This window comes from Pezoporus wallicus, unplaced genomic scaffold (genome assembly GCF_028554395.1).
Source record: "Pezoporus wallicus isolate ANWC-B61680 ecotype Strahan unplaced genomic scaffold, APGP_CSIRO_Pwel_v1 contig_14547, whole genome shotgun sequence".
Classification (NCBI taxonomy): domain Eukaryota; kingdom Metazoa; phylum Chordata; class Aves; order Psittaciformes; family Psittacidae; genus Pezoporus; species Pezoporus wallicus.
Window position 1 is genome coordinate 28,088 of NW_026639781.1, and position 12,727 is coordinate 40,814.

A 12,727-nucleotide genomic window follows, 5' to 3' on the forward strand; every position below is an offset into this window, starting at 1 on the left:
TCTGGATGGGTGTGATCCTGTCTGGGTTTGGAGAAGCACATGCTCCTGAACCCTCTGCTGAAGCCCTCATGCTCACTGAGAGTCCGAAACCACCATCCTCCACCTCCCTCCAGATTACAGACCATACCAGCCTGACCCCGTGAGGATTAAGGTGTGTTCCCTGTCCAGCACAGGGCTCAAACCAGCCGAGCAGGATACAATGCTAAAATCACAGCAGGCAGCAAGCTCAGCACCATGCCCAGTCCAAACCAGTGTGACCAGCAGCCACGAGTGGGAAATCCGACTTGCAGCTCTCTTTGGTAGAGATGCTGCCATGGCCGGCCTCTTCCTGAGGGGATGCAGGTAGCTCCTCACCCACCGTGCTGGCTCTGCTTCACCCCAGAAGGGTCTTAGGGATGAAGCAGAGGCATGTGTGAAGGCTCATGCACCCCTAGAATGGCTTGAGAACCAACAGAATTCCCAACTCTAGGAACATCAGCAGTTTGGCTCGTGCTGGGTTTCGCGAAGCAGGTTTTTATCTTAATCTCAAGCAAGGATTGGTTCTGGAGGGCCTGGAAATGCCACTCTTGTTCCCCACTAGAGCATCCTGGCAGGCTCCCAGTGTTATTAAAGCCGTTCTCGTGTTCGAGACACGGTGCTGAGTTTGTTTTCCTGCTGCAATTAAAGGTGGAAGGAGCCCTTTAATGTAGACAGGAGATGTTTAAAGCAGGTGGTTTGATCTCACAGGGGGTGGCTGCTCCTCTGGCTGAGGACGTGCAGCTTGGTGCAGTGGTGGGGACCAGCCCTTCTTGCTCCACTCAGCTTGCCTTGACCTTTTCATCTTCAAGGGGTCCTGCTGCTCACAAAAGTGTGATTCTCCTGGCTCCAGCTCTCTTGGGCCCCTTGCATCACTGACGTGACCATGTCACTCCATATCCTCCTTGCTATGAGGCTGAACCTTGCAGTGATGGGGTTGTTGGTGTGTTCTCCATCCCTGTGTTGCCTTTTCCCTCCATCTTTGCTGCTGCACCATCTCTGAGTTCAGCAAAGACCTCTTTCCTGGCTTCAGCAAGATTAATTCCACGTGGTTTCCTTCTTCACAGGCAGGAAAAGCCTCCTGGGATGGCCTGGAGAGAGATGCCTATCTTCTCTTCCAGCCATAGGGATGTTTCCCGTGGGAGCTTTGCTGCCTGCCCCAAAAACCCCAATACCCCTGAAACACGAAGTCCAAACAAAACACTGTGGACTTTTAATTTCCACTGAAAGGCTCTTGTTGTGTTGTTGTTTGTTGTTTGTTGCTTTCCCCTTCCCTGCCTGCCAAATAACCAGTTTTCCCTGCACTCGTTTCTGCCCGTCGTGCTCTCAGGAGTTGTTATGATGGGAAGGACTGACCTGAACAAACATTTCCTTTTGTTAGGCTTTATTCAGGTATTGCCCTAATGGGATAACTGAGGCCATGAGTCACCTGCAGAGCGGCCAGATGGAAAATTTGGGTTGTTTTAAGGAAAATGCTTTATATTAATGATAGCATGTATTGTAATAACCCTAAACAACCATATTGCACTCCAGGAGGAGTGGAAATGTTTAATGCATTAAGCTTTGGAGTCCTTATATGGAGCTGTAAGGGAATAAAAAGGTGAGAATAATCCCCCATGCTAAGCATCCCACGTCACCCACCCCGTTCTGCCCCTCTGCTCTGTGTCCCCTCCCTAAACCTGCCTGTCCCCCCCTCCAGGGGCTGCCTTATCACCTCCATCTCCTTGAGCGGGGCGGCAGCTTGCTGGGTGGTGGAGGTGGAGACATCAGGGTCCCCTGCCTAAACCCCGTCATTGAGGGAAGGAGGAGTTAAATTCCCCTGCCTTTTAATCCAGTCCTGCTGGTTTACCTACCAAGCCAGGCAGCAGCTTCCTTCACATGCGGCCGCAGTCCCCGGCACATCATGCCCCAACGTCATGTCATGCAGATGTCCACCAGCCACGCCACCTATGGCGTCTGCGTGTTGGGTACCGAGGTCTTCCTTGACATGCGCCGGTAAGGCTTGGGATGGGGGGATCCCTATGGTTTTCCATAGGGTTGGTGGGTTTGGGGAGAGCCCAGTGGTGTTTTCCCTCTTTGTTTGGAGGAGAAATGGGTTCTGGGGGGAAAATCAGTGCTCATTTTGAGCCTGCATCATGAGTTCATCCATGGGGTTTGGGAGATCCCAGTGGTGTTCTTCCTCTTTGTTTGGAGGAGAAATGGGTGCTAGGAGGAAAACTGGAGCTCATTTTGATTCCTCATCACAAGTTCATCCAAGGATGAACTCAAGCTCATTTGTTGCATGATGGATATATCCCACTGGATCTGGTTTAGGAGATGATGTCCCATGGGAAGCTGCACCCAAAGAAGGGAGGTTGGCTCTGGCACACAGGAGGTGTCAAAGCGTAGCCGAGCCGTGACGATTTGCAGGCAAAAGCCCATGCACACCCTGGCTAAGAGAGGTCTATTTCTGGCTTTGAAAACATTAGGCAAGAGCCATTCAAGACGAGCAACTTGGACAGAGCTAAAACGGGGTAAGGAATAAAATGTGTGGCTCAGGCAGAAACAATCCAGCAGCAGCAAAAGAGATTTTTCCAGCATGAAATCTGGGGGTTGCTTTATTGGCCAGATAGGAGGCTGTACTTACCCTGCTCTTACACTGTTATTATTTAATAAATCATATTTATAATGATAGAGACTGCAGGACAAGCCAGTTGGCATAGCATGCGGGGCAATTACTGGGGTTGTGTGTTGGAGCTGGGCCAGGATGTGCTGCTGTCCCCCCAAAGAGCTTTGCGTTGAGCTTTAACTGCCCTAAAATAGTGTTATATTTCCCATCTAATGGGTGGGAATATATAAACCCTATTATTTGCAATTATTTCCCCTGGATTTGGACTTGGAGCAAGCTCAGACCCGTTCAAACATGGAACCTGAGCCCCAAAATGGGCTGATTTTGCTCCTTGGTAGCAAATTTGAGGTTTGGTCTAAAAAAGCAGACAGAGGATGCTCTTTCAACTAAAAGAAATGGATCATTTTGTTCCTGGAGAGCAGTGACAAGGGGGAATTTGGTGCTGGATGAGTCAAGCTTTGACTGTAGTTTGGGCTGGTTTGGGGCAGATCATGGAGTACAGTGGGAATGCGGTGGTGATGCTGAGGTGTGAAGGCTGTAAAATCAGGGCAAATAGACCCAAACTGGAGAAGTCTTGGTGTGCACAGTGTGCAGGTGGATTTATGATGTTGCATGATGTTCAATACACGGGGCAACAAGCGAGATGACATTTTAATCTCCCCTTACAAGCCACTGCAGGCACCAGGACTCCCATGCCAAGGGCAGCACCAGGAATAAATCTCTTGTGTGGGTGGTTTTTGATTCTCACTGTAAAAATTTACCACCCTCTGTCTTTTTGCACGGCTGGCTCCTGATGGCAGACAGGTCGGAGCACTCATGCTCCTGGGATGGAGGTACTGGGCCTGTAATGAGCAGGTAGAAAGCACTTCAAAGGCGAGGGATGTCATGCAGGTGGGGTGCAGGTTCTCCATGCTCGGATTCAGGCTTCGCTCCAGTTTGAGCCTCTCTCAGGTCAGGGTATGGTCCTGCAATACCCATCTCCCTGCACAGCTGGCATAAAGAACCATCCTGGCTCTTTGTTGGGGTTTTGTTGTGGGGTGTTGAAATTCTGGGGGTTTTCTTGCTGTTGTGGAGGGAGGTTGGATGTCCAAACTTCAGCAATTCACAATCTAGGGCTTAACCACGGCCAGACGTGCTGAAGCTCCAGTGGGAGCTCTGCTTGCTCAACACCACCACAGAGATAATACATATAAAATCCAGGCGATGCATTTCATCACCCAAAGATGGTTTGAGTCCTTTCCATCCAGTTAAAGCTGGATTTTAATTCCAGGTTCAAGGATCTGGCTCCACAGAGGAGAACAGGAGGGACAACTTGGTCTCTAACCCCACACTGCTCTCTGTTTCAGATCTACCCCCAGAGGTGCCGCATCATTTGAAGTCCATGCCACCTCTGGGGTTACGGTCCACATCATCCACAGCCCCATGACAAAACCTATGATTAACTCCAGATGGCCCCTGGATCCCGATATAGAGGTCATAGTGACCATTGATGTCATCAGCAGGACTGTCAATGACAATAAGGTTAGTTGTTTTTCATGTACTAAAACTGAAAAGTCAGGCTTCCTAGGAAAGAAAAGAGGATTATGGGAAGACTCAAGAACTTCTGAGTAGTGCTAACATCATGCTTATTTTCAAGGGAAAACCCTCAAATTTAAACAGAATTGTGTAATTAGCGTGTCCGAAGAAAGAAACTAAGAAGGAGAAGGAGATCATGTTTCATGATTGCAAAAGCTGCTGCCAGCAACCTTGTGCCAGGCAGCGAAAAATACTCCAACCTTGGCTTTTTCTGTGCCTGTTTTTGTGCTGAAGCAGGCAGAAATGGTTCAGCTGAACTATGATTAATGGAGAATGGCTTGGATGAACCCTCCAAGAGCTGGTTGTATAGCGTTGGTTGGTCAACCCAATGAGTGGAAAGACCTACTCAGCATGACGGGACATGGGACTTGGGTCATGATCTGGTGGTGTCTTCACAGGTTAAGATTTCATACTACGGATGGGAAGACAATGAGCTTTCAGTGGCTTGGTTGTACCTCACCTGCGTAGGTAGGTATTACAGCAACGCTTGTCCAAACCCAGCCACACTTTTGGATGCCAAGATCTAGTTGGGTTCCTGGGATGGGAGTTAAGTGGGGGGCGCGGGCTGCCCATCTGTGATGTGCAATGAAGGGTTTGGGTGTTGACTGATGCTGACAAGCAAGAGGGAAATAATTAAAAAGCTATTATACTGCCTTACATGGTGCAAAAGAGACAGAGGCTGGGCCGTGTCCCCACCCAGTGCACACACCAAGCATCCTCCTCTGCTTGCCAACACCATTGCGTTAGCGGAAGAGGAGACAAAGGGGACCATCTCCCCCAACTTTGCCTGGTGTCCTCCTCATCGACCTGTATCGCAGTTAGGGGAGAGGAATAGGCACCAAAGTGTAGTTGTCTGACCTATTTTAGAAGTTTAGGATAGAGATGAATCATTCCCTTGAAATGCCTATTTTCCTCTGCTGACTACAAAGGGAGTCTAGACAACCAGTCTGGATACAGAGCCTTACACCTGGATGGATTAATTACCCTAAACTTGGGATTTTCACATGGCAGACAGACCTGTGTCCTGAAGTCATGCATATGCCTCCCAAAATTGCACCCGAAGATGGTTTCCCACGTCCCATGACTGATGGCCTCATCCAGAGCCACCGCTGTCTGCAGGGCTTCTGCCTGATAAATGCTCTTTGCTTGCTTAGATGTTGAGCTGCATTTCCAGGTTCTCTGTGTCCTCCTCTCTGTATCAAGGATAAAGACAATCTTGGTTTCCATGCCTGTGTTTTCCACATACTATAGAGCCCATTTGGAGGAATTTCTCTATTAAGATAAGCTTAATACAGATTTAGGTAGGGTTTGGATGAGGTTGCTGCAGGTAAACCTCTACTTTGTTGCAGCAGAGGCAGAGATTTGGGGCAAGAAGAGCTCTCTAAAGAAAAGTTCTTCTCAGACATTGCATCAAGCCTAATTTTGGTGCCCACTCACCCATGGTGGAAACACTGTCATGTCTTCACCATGTTTTGGGTTCATGAAAAACACTACAGTCAATATGAAATTGGTGAAAACACAAAATATGCCATGAAGTGGGTATGTCCCTGCTGGTGAAACAAGATGCATGAAGACAGCTGGCAATCAAAGGGGAAAGCCATGAAAAAGCCGTCAGGTTGGCTTCTCTATCAGCAATTTGACTTTCCTATCAGCATTTTGGAGGTCTGCAGCAGATTTGGGGTGTGAAGTTGGGATTGCTGTTGCTAATGCCAAGGATGAAGCAAAATGCCACCAAGAGCTCATTCCCCTGCCAATGGCTTCCTTCTCTCTTGATATTTCAGATGTATCCCTGGACGTGGACTTGAGCCGTAGTGGCAGAGTGAAGAGCAAAGGGAAGGACAAGGTAATGAGAAGCTTTGCTGTAAGCAACGTATAGAGGGTCAGTGTTGGGTGTACCCATTTGCAGTCTCTTCCCTAACAACCTCCAGGAGGGAGATGGACTTGGCTGGTGTCACTGGCGTCTGAATTAGGGCAAATAACCTCACAAACGCTCAACCTAAACATTGAGGAGGAAAAGGTTATTTTCTTACTCCATAATCTCCTACATTTCCAATCCAGCCCCAGGGATCATGTAGGAGAGAACAGTCTGCTTTTTTCCTTTTCTTCTTCTTCCTTTTTGAACTTGAAACATGCCACTAAATGAGTCAGCTGCAACTTTAGCAGAGCTTTCCCCCTTTGGCAACAGATCTGCATCTGCCCCAGCACTTGCACCCGGGTAATTACCTGCAGCCCAATCAGCACCGAATTGCGCATCAGATGAGATGCATTTCTAGAAACAGCACAGTGTCCGTATGAGTCCTGGAAGGTACTTTCTGGCTTGTTAGAAGATAAGATCTGTTTGAAACAGTCTTTGCTGGCCCTACTAGAATCTGAGATTAGGAACTTCAGTGGCTCGAAAGCATCACTACTATCTCCCCACCAGCCTCGGCTGCATGTTGCGGGTTGGCCTCCAAGCCTGGCTGCGGTGGTGGGGTTTTCCCATCCGTGGTTGGGATGGGGGAAATCTAACTTCCATTCCCTTTGGGTGTTTCTCCTCCAGGCCAAGTGGACGTGGGGTCCGAATGGGCAAGGTGCTGTGCTGCTGGTCAACTGTGACCGGGACAGCCCCGGGGCGGTGGGGATGGACAGTGGTCAGGCAGCCATACGGACCACTGCAGGTAGGGTGTGATATGCAGGGCTCACTGGGGTGTTTCCCCCTTGCAAGACCTCCATGGTGTCTCTGTCTTCATCCTTCCCTTTCAATGTAGACCTTCAGGACATGTCTGTCATGCTGCTGCGGACTCAAGGTCCCAGCGCTATCTTTGCTGACTACCAGGTGGTTCTGCACGTCCCCGAGTCGGATGCAGATAAAGTGAGAGTTTTCCATGCTATCCGTAAGTATTCCTTCCTTCCTTGCCAGATATCCCTGTAGATATCCTAGATATTCCAGACCCTGAAGCAGATGAACCCTGAAATAAAAGTTCATTGTGGCTAAGGGCTGGGCACCTCCAACTGCTGGAAACACTCGTGTACCTCCAAAGCAGTTGTAGAAGATGGGGTTATATGGGAAGAAGGGTTAAATAAAGCTTTTCTCAAGGAGCTTGCTGAGATTTTGACATTCCCACGGGGTGGATAACTCCCACGTGGCTCCCGGCATCTTTTTGGCTTGGGCAATGACCCAGCCACCAAAGCAGCCCATCTTGTCAGGCAGCACCTTTTGACTTTGAACACCCTGGCAGCTGGATCCCCAGCAGCTCCCTGCCGAAAATCAGGTCAGGGAACCCAAGTATATCATTAGATGCTTAACTCGAGCCGTGCACCTTGAAAGGGTTGGACCTGAGGGTACAGAGTCCTCTTTGTACAAGAAAGATCAAGTGTGTTCCCCAGAGAAGAAGAGACACACCCACTCCTCTGCAAACCATGCTGGCATCAGCCACCTCCTTGCTGGTGCCTCCTTCCAGTCTGGTGGACAGGTTGGTCACCCCATTTTGGGTTGGGTATTTCGGTGTTTCTCCAGGGACTGACTCGCACCCCCAGTACATACCCGTGTTGGGCCCGGACAGGCTCTCCTACGTGCTGGACCACTTTGGCAGTGGAGAGAACACCTTCTATGTTGAAGGCTTGGCTTTCCCTGACAGAGGCTTCTCTGGGTTGGTTTCTTTCAGCGCCAGTTTGCTGGAGGTCCCCCATAAGGTATGTGAGATCTGCCCCATCTCCTGCCAAGTCCCCTCGTGGTGGGATTTTAACCATGACTCCTCACTGGTTTCGCCCCTCACAGAATTCACCAGGCACCCCGATTTTCACGGATACGGTGGTTTTCCGCGTAGCACCCTGGATAATGACGCCCAACACCCAGCAGCCTACGGAGGTTTTTGTCTGCAGGTAGGAGGGATGTCACCCCACTGCTCTCCTGCTTTGGAGGACTCTCCCAGGAGGAGTTTTCAACCCTTCCTTGCTATGTAGCTGCTGTAGGGTAAGCCAGGCTTTATGCGTGTTATACTGGAGGCAGTATTTGGGTAGGGACTGCTGCACTCATTGCAACCCCAAGGAGAAAGGCTGGAGGATGCTCTCTAGGTCTAACCTCATGCAGGACTATTGCCCAGTATAGTTAGGAATGAGGAATGGGCTGCATGGTTGGAGATTGGGGTGCTTCTCATGATCCCCTATTGCAGCCTTCACTCTTTCCTCTTCCTCCAGCATCCAGCGAGGCTCAGATTCCAATGAAGTCTTTTTGGAAGGACTCAGGGTCCTGTTAAAGAAAGCCAACTGCAAACTGACCATCTGCTCGGAGGTGGAAACCCGGAGTGACCGCTGGATCCAGGTCATCAATTGATGCTTGTAATATTGCAGCTCTTCTGATCCTTTACAGGCTCCTGGGGCATGTAAGGTGCCATCAATGGGGGTGACAGTCCTGGCAGGGACTGGCTGAGTTGCTGAGGGAAGCACCTAGCTACTAAGAGATGAGCCAGGCAGCCATGAACTAAAGCATGGGGAATGCTGGTGGTGGTGGCCACTGGCACAGACAGGGATGTTGCAAGAGGGATCCCAGTGCAAGAGAGACTCCGTGAGACACTACAGGAGAGACCCAATGGGGGCATTGCAAGAGGGACCCTATTACAAGACAGACTCCATGGGACATAGACCCAGGGGTGACTTGTGCCAGGCACTGTGGTGTCACCCCCCAGGACAGCAGGGCAGCTGTCCCCCTTGGGTTAAGGGCAAGAGCCAGTCTTTGCCAGGTTTGCCCCATTTCCTGCTCCACCCTCACCACATGCCTCATGGAGATGGCTATCACCCTGCCAGGAGCCTTCCTCTTCCTCTTCTTCTTCCCACAACAGGACGAGCTGGAGTTTGGCTATGTGGAAGCACCGCACAAGGTCTTCCCCGTCGTCTTCGACTCACCCAGGAACAGAGGCTTGAAGGATTTTGCTTTTAAAACGATCCTGGTGTGTGTTGTGATGCCAACCCCTCCTCCTCCCCACAAAATCCCCCATCCCGGGCATCTCTGTCACTGCTCCCCTCTCCCCCAGGGCCCGGATTTTGGCTACGTGACCCGTGAGCCCCCCGGGAGAGAGATCACCAGCCTCGACTCCTTCGGCAACCTGGATGTCAGCCCTCCAGTGACAGTGCGAGGGAAGGAGTATCCCTTGGGCAGGATCCTGATTGGCAGCCCCCTGCCCTGGTGAGATGTGAGGGGGCTTGAGCCCTTTCTCCCAGGAGGTGGAGAAGCACCAAAAATCCTTGTAGGAGAAAGGGTTGGACCACTCAGAGTGGGAATGTGGGGCCAATTCCCATCCAAATGGGAATTTGAGGCCACTTCCCATCAAATCCTAGTTTTACCATGCAGACCACATTGTTATCCCTTAAAAAATCATGCCACAGCCCTGATGTTTACCCCTTCCCAAACTGCTGGTGCTTCTGCTTGGATCTTACAGCACTATAAGCATCTGGGTCCTTAATTTTTGTATTTCCTATTAAAAGGAAAAGCAGGGAAATCCAGGAAAGGGTAAAATCCTGAATAACTGGAAATTGTTTTGCTCTGGGCAGGCAGTGCTAGGCAGCCCTGCAGCAACAAGAGCACCCTGCAAAATCCTCCACAAAGGAGGTTATTTTCCCAGAGAAATAACAACGGGGGCCAATCCAGATCAATGATGTCTGAGTGGAGATAACAAACGGGATGCTCCCATCCCGGTCCCTCTGCAAGCCGGGGGGGTTGCTTTGGTTACAGAGGAGGGTAAATGGTCTTTTCCCAGCCTTGCTGGGACTGTAATTATCCCTTATTAGCAGAGGTTTAATTAATGCTTTCCCAGCCTGCTGCTGTCTGTCTAAGAAAAGTTCGCCCCCACGCAAAGCACTGCTTGCAGGAGTGAGTTAAGATGCACCAGGACAGGGGACATTAAACCCAAAGGAGCCTGAGCAGAACAGGGCACAATTGCCTATAGATGTGTTTGACCTAGATATATATGAATACATAATATAGGGATATATTAATACATAATATAAATATAATAATACATAATAGAGGTATTAAGATGGGTATCTGTCTTATTAATATATCTAGGTATTACATATATATATATATTAGATATTATATATAATACAAAGATATATTTCTCAGATGAAGAGAAGCTGCGTGGAGACCTCAGAGCAGGTTCCAGTGTCTGAAGGGGGCTGCAAGGATGCTGGAGAGGGTCTCTTCATCAGGGACTGTAGCGACAGGACAAGGGGTGATGGGTTCAAACTGAAACAGGGGAAGTTCAGGTTGGAGACAAGGCAGAAGCTTTTCCTTGTGAGGGTGCTGAGGCGCTGGCACAGGGTGCCCAGAGAAGCTGTGGCTGCCCCATCCCTGGCAGTGTTCAAGGCCAGGTTGGACACAGGTCCTTGAAGCATCCTGCTCTAGTGGAAGGTGTCCCTGCCCATGGCAGGGGATTGGAACTGAATGATCTCTATGTCCTTTCCAACCCAAACCAGTCTGTTATTCTGTGATTCTTCCTGGTGTTTCCCATAGGAATGGGATGTGTGAATGCGCCTTCTCCCTGTGGCGTGATGTTTGGGGGAAGGATGGGGGTAAATCTTGGGGTGGGGTATGATGGCCCCCTGCTTTCTCCTCCTCTCTCTGCTCCAGGGCCTCTGGCCGGCGGATGTCTAAGGCTGTCAGGGATTTCCTGTATGCCCAGAAAGTGCAGGCACCGGTGGAGGTTTACTCGGAGTGGCTGAGTGTGGGCCACGTGGATGAATTCCTCACCTTCGTCCCAGCCTATGATAGGAAGGTACCAACCCCTGGAGCCATCCCTGCTCCTGCAAATGCAAAGAAAAAAGCTCTTTTGCAGTTGTTTGTCTTCCCTCCTCCTGCTGGCTGATGCTCCTTCTTTTTGGGGTGGCTTCCCTGGGTAGCACCCCATGCAGCCTGTGATGCCTGAGGCTGGCTTTGGGATCTGTGTGGTGTCTCTCAGCACGGTGGTGGGATAAAATATGTCACCAACAGCAAAGTGATGACTCCCAGACTCCCTCCCACAGGGTTTCCGGCTCCTTTTGGCCAGCCCCAATGCCTGCTACAAGCTCTTCAAGGAGAAGCAGAGGCAGGGCCACGGTGAAGCTACACTATTTGTTGGTAAGGATTTGAGCATCCCTGTGGTGCAGTGGGGACCACCAGCATCCCTTCCTGTTGTCCCTCACCTCTCTTCTCCTATCCCCATGCAGGGCTGAAGAATGCTGAGAGGAAAAGCATCGATGAGATCCTGGCAGATGAGCCGTTGAAGAATGACAACAGGCACGTGCAGGTGGGTCTCTGCAGCTGTGGATTTGGGTGCATTTGCTCTCTCCATGTTTGCATGTTTCTGCCGGATAATTTCTGGATCCAGGGAGCATTTGGGGAGATCCTGGGGAATAGCAAGAAACTGGGGCATGAGTTGGACCATGCTGTCTGAAAGCAGGCAGGCAAGAAGAGCAGCTATGAAGGAGCAGGCACCCTTGGGTGCTGGGTCATCCCAAGCTCGTTGTCCCAGTGGGAGATCATAGAATCATAGCATAGTTTGGGTTGGAAGGGACTTACAAAGGTCATCTGGTCCAACCCTACTGCAAGGAGGAGAGAGATCTTTAACTAGATCAGGGGAGATGCCCCAGGTGACTGCAGAGATGTCAAAACCAACGGAAAAAGAGGTTCCTTGAGTTGGGAATGGGTCAAGGAGTGGGATGTGATGGAGCAAGTGAGGATCCAAACAGGATGCAGTGGGGCACGCAGGGATCCATGCGTGGCCAGGGGTGGCAATTCCAGGTCCCCTCTCTCCACAGCGCTGCATTGACTGGAACCGTGACCTCCTGAAGCAGGAGCTGGGGCTCAGTGAGCAGGACATCATCGACATTCCCCAGCTCTTCATCCTGAGGGGCTCCCGTGCAGATGCCTTCTTCCCGGACATGGTGAGACCCTGGCACCTCCTCCCCTCTTTTTCCACCCACACCTGATACAAACACCCATTTTGGGTGGAAAACACTGGCTTTTGGTCTGGCTGCAGGTGAACATGCTGGTGCTGGGCAGGCACTTGGGCATCCCCAAGCCCTTTGGACCGCAGGTGGGTGGGCAGTGCTGTCTGGAGGAGCGGGTGCGGGCGCTGCTGGAGCCCCTGGGCCTCACCTGCACCTTCATCGATGACTACTTCTCCTACCATGTCCTCTCTGGGGATGTCCACTGTGGCACCAACGTCCGCCGTAAGCCCTTTGCCTTCAAATGGTGGCACATGGTGCCTTGAAGCACCCGGCAACGGGCCCAGGTCCTGCAACTGGAGCATAAAGGTGCATTTGCTGCATCAGGAGATGCAGAAAAATCGAGGGTCTCACCAATAAAGCTGCATTAACACCAAAGGTGCAGCTCTTCCCTGTCTCCCATCCTTTATCTCTTGGGTTGAAAGTATCATTTGAAACCTGGCTTTTCTTACAGGAGTGCTGGTTTTATGGGGTAGGGACAGCACTTTGGGAGCATGGTGCATGCGAGTCAGCAGGCTTTGGGGTTTTGAGACCCCATGCTGATATTAAAGGGTCTCATAGTCCCAAGTT

At 50.6% G+C, this 12,727-nt stretch overlaps 1 protein-coding gene across 1 annotated transcript; it reads left to right on the top strand.

The window, feature by feature from the left end:
• Nucleotides 1-1,886: 1,886 nt before the first annotated feature.
• On the top strand, nt 1,887-12,526 carry LOC130602929 (protein-arginine deiminase type-1-like). The gene is made up of 16 exons (XM_057416254.1): nt 1,887-2,010; nt 3,970-4,144; nt 4,597-4,666; nt 5,980-6,041; nt 6,738-6,855; nt 6,946-7,071; nt 7,695-7,870; nt 7,956-8,059; nt 8,375-8,498; nt 9,016-9,123; nt 9,208-9,359; nt 10,803-10,947; nt 11,195-11,288; nt 11,378-11,457; nt 11,969-12,094; nt 12,190-12,526. Exons 1-16 carry the CDS (start codon nt 1,919-1,921, stop codon nt 12,421-12,423), a joined length of 1,986 nt encoding a protein of 661 aa, XP_057272237.1. The 5' UTR covers nt 1,887-1,918; the 3' UTR covers nt 12,424-12,526.
• Nucleotides 12,527-12,727: the final 201 nt, after the last annotated feature.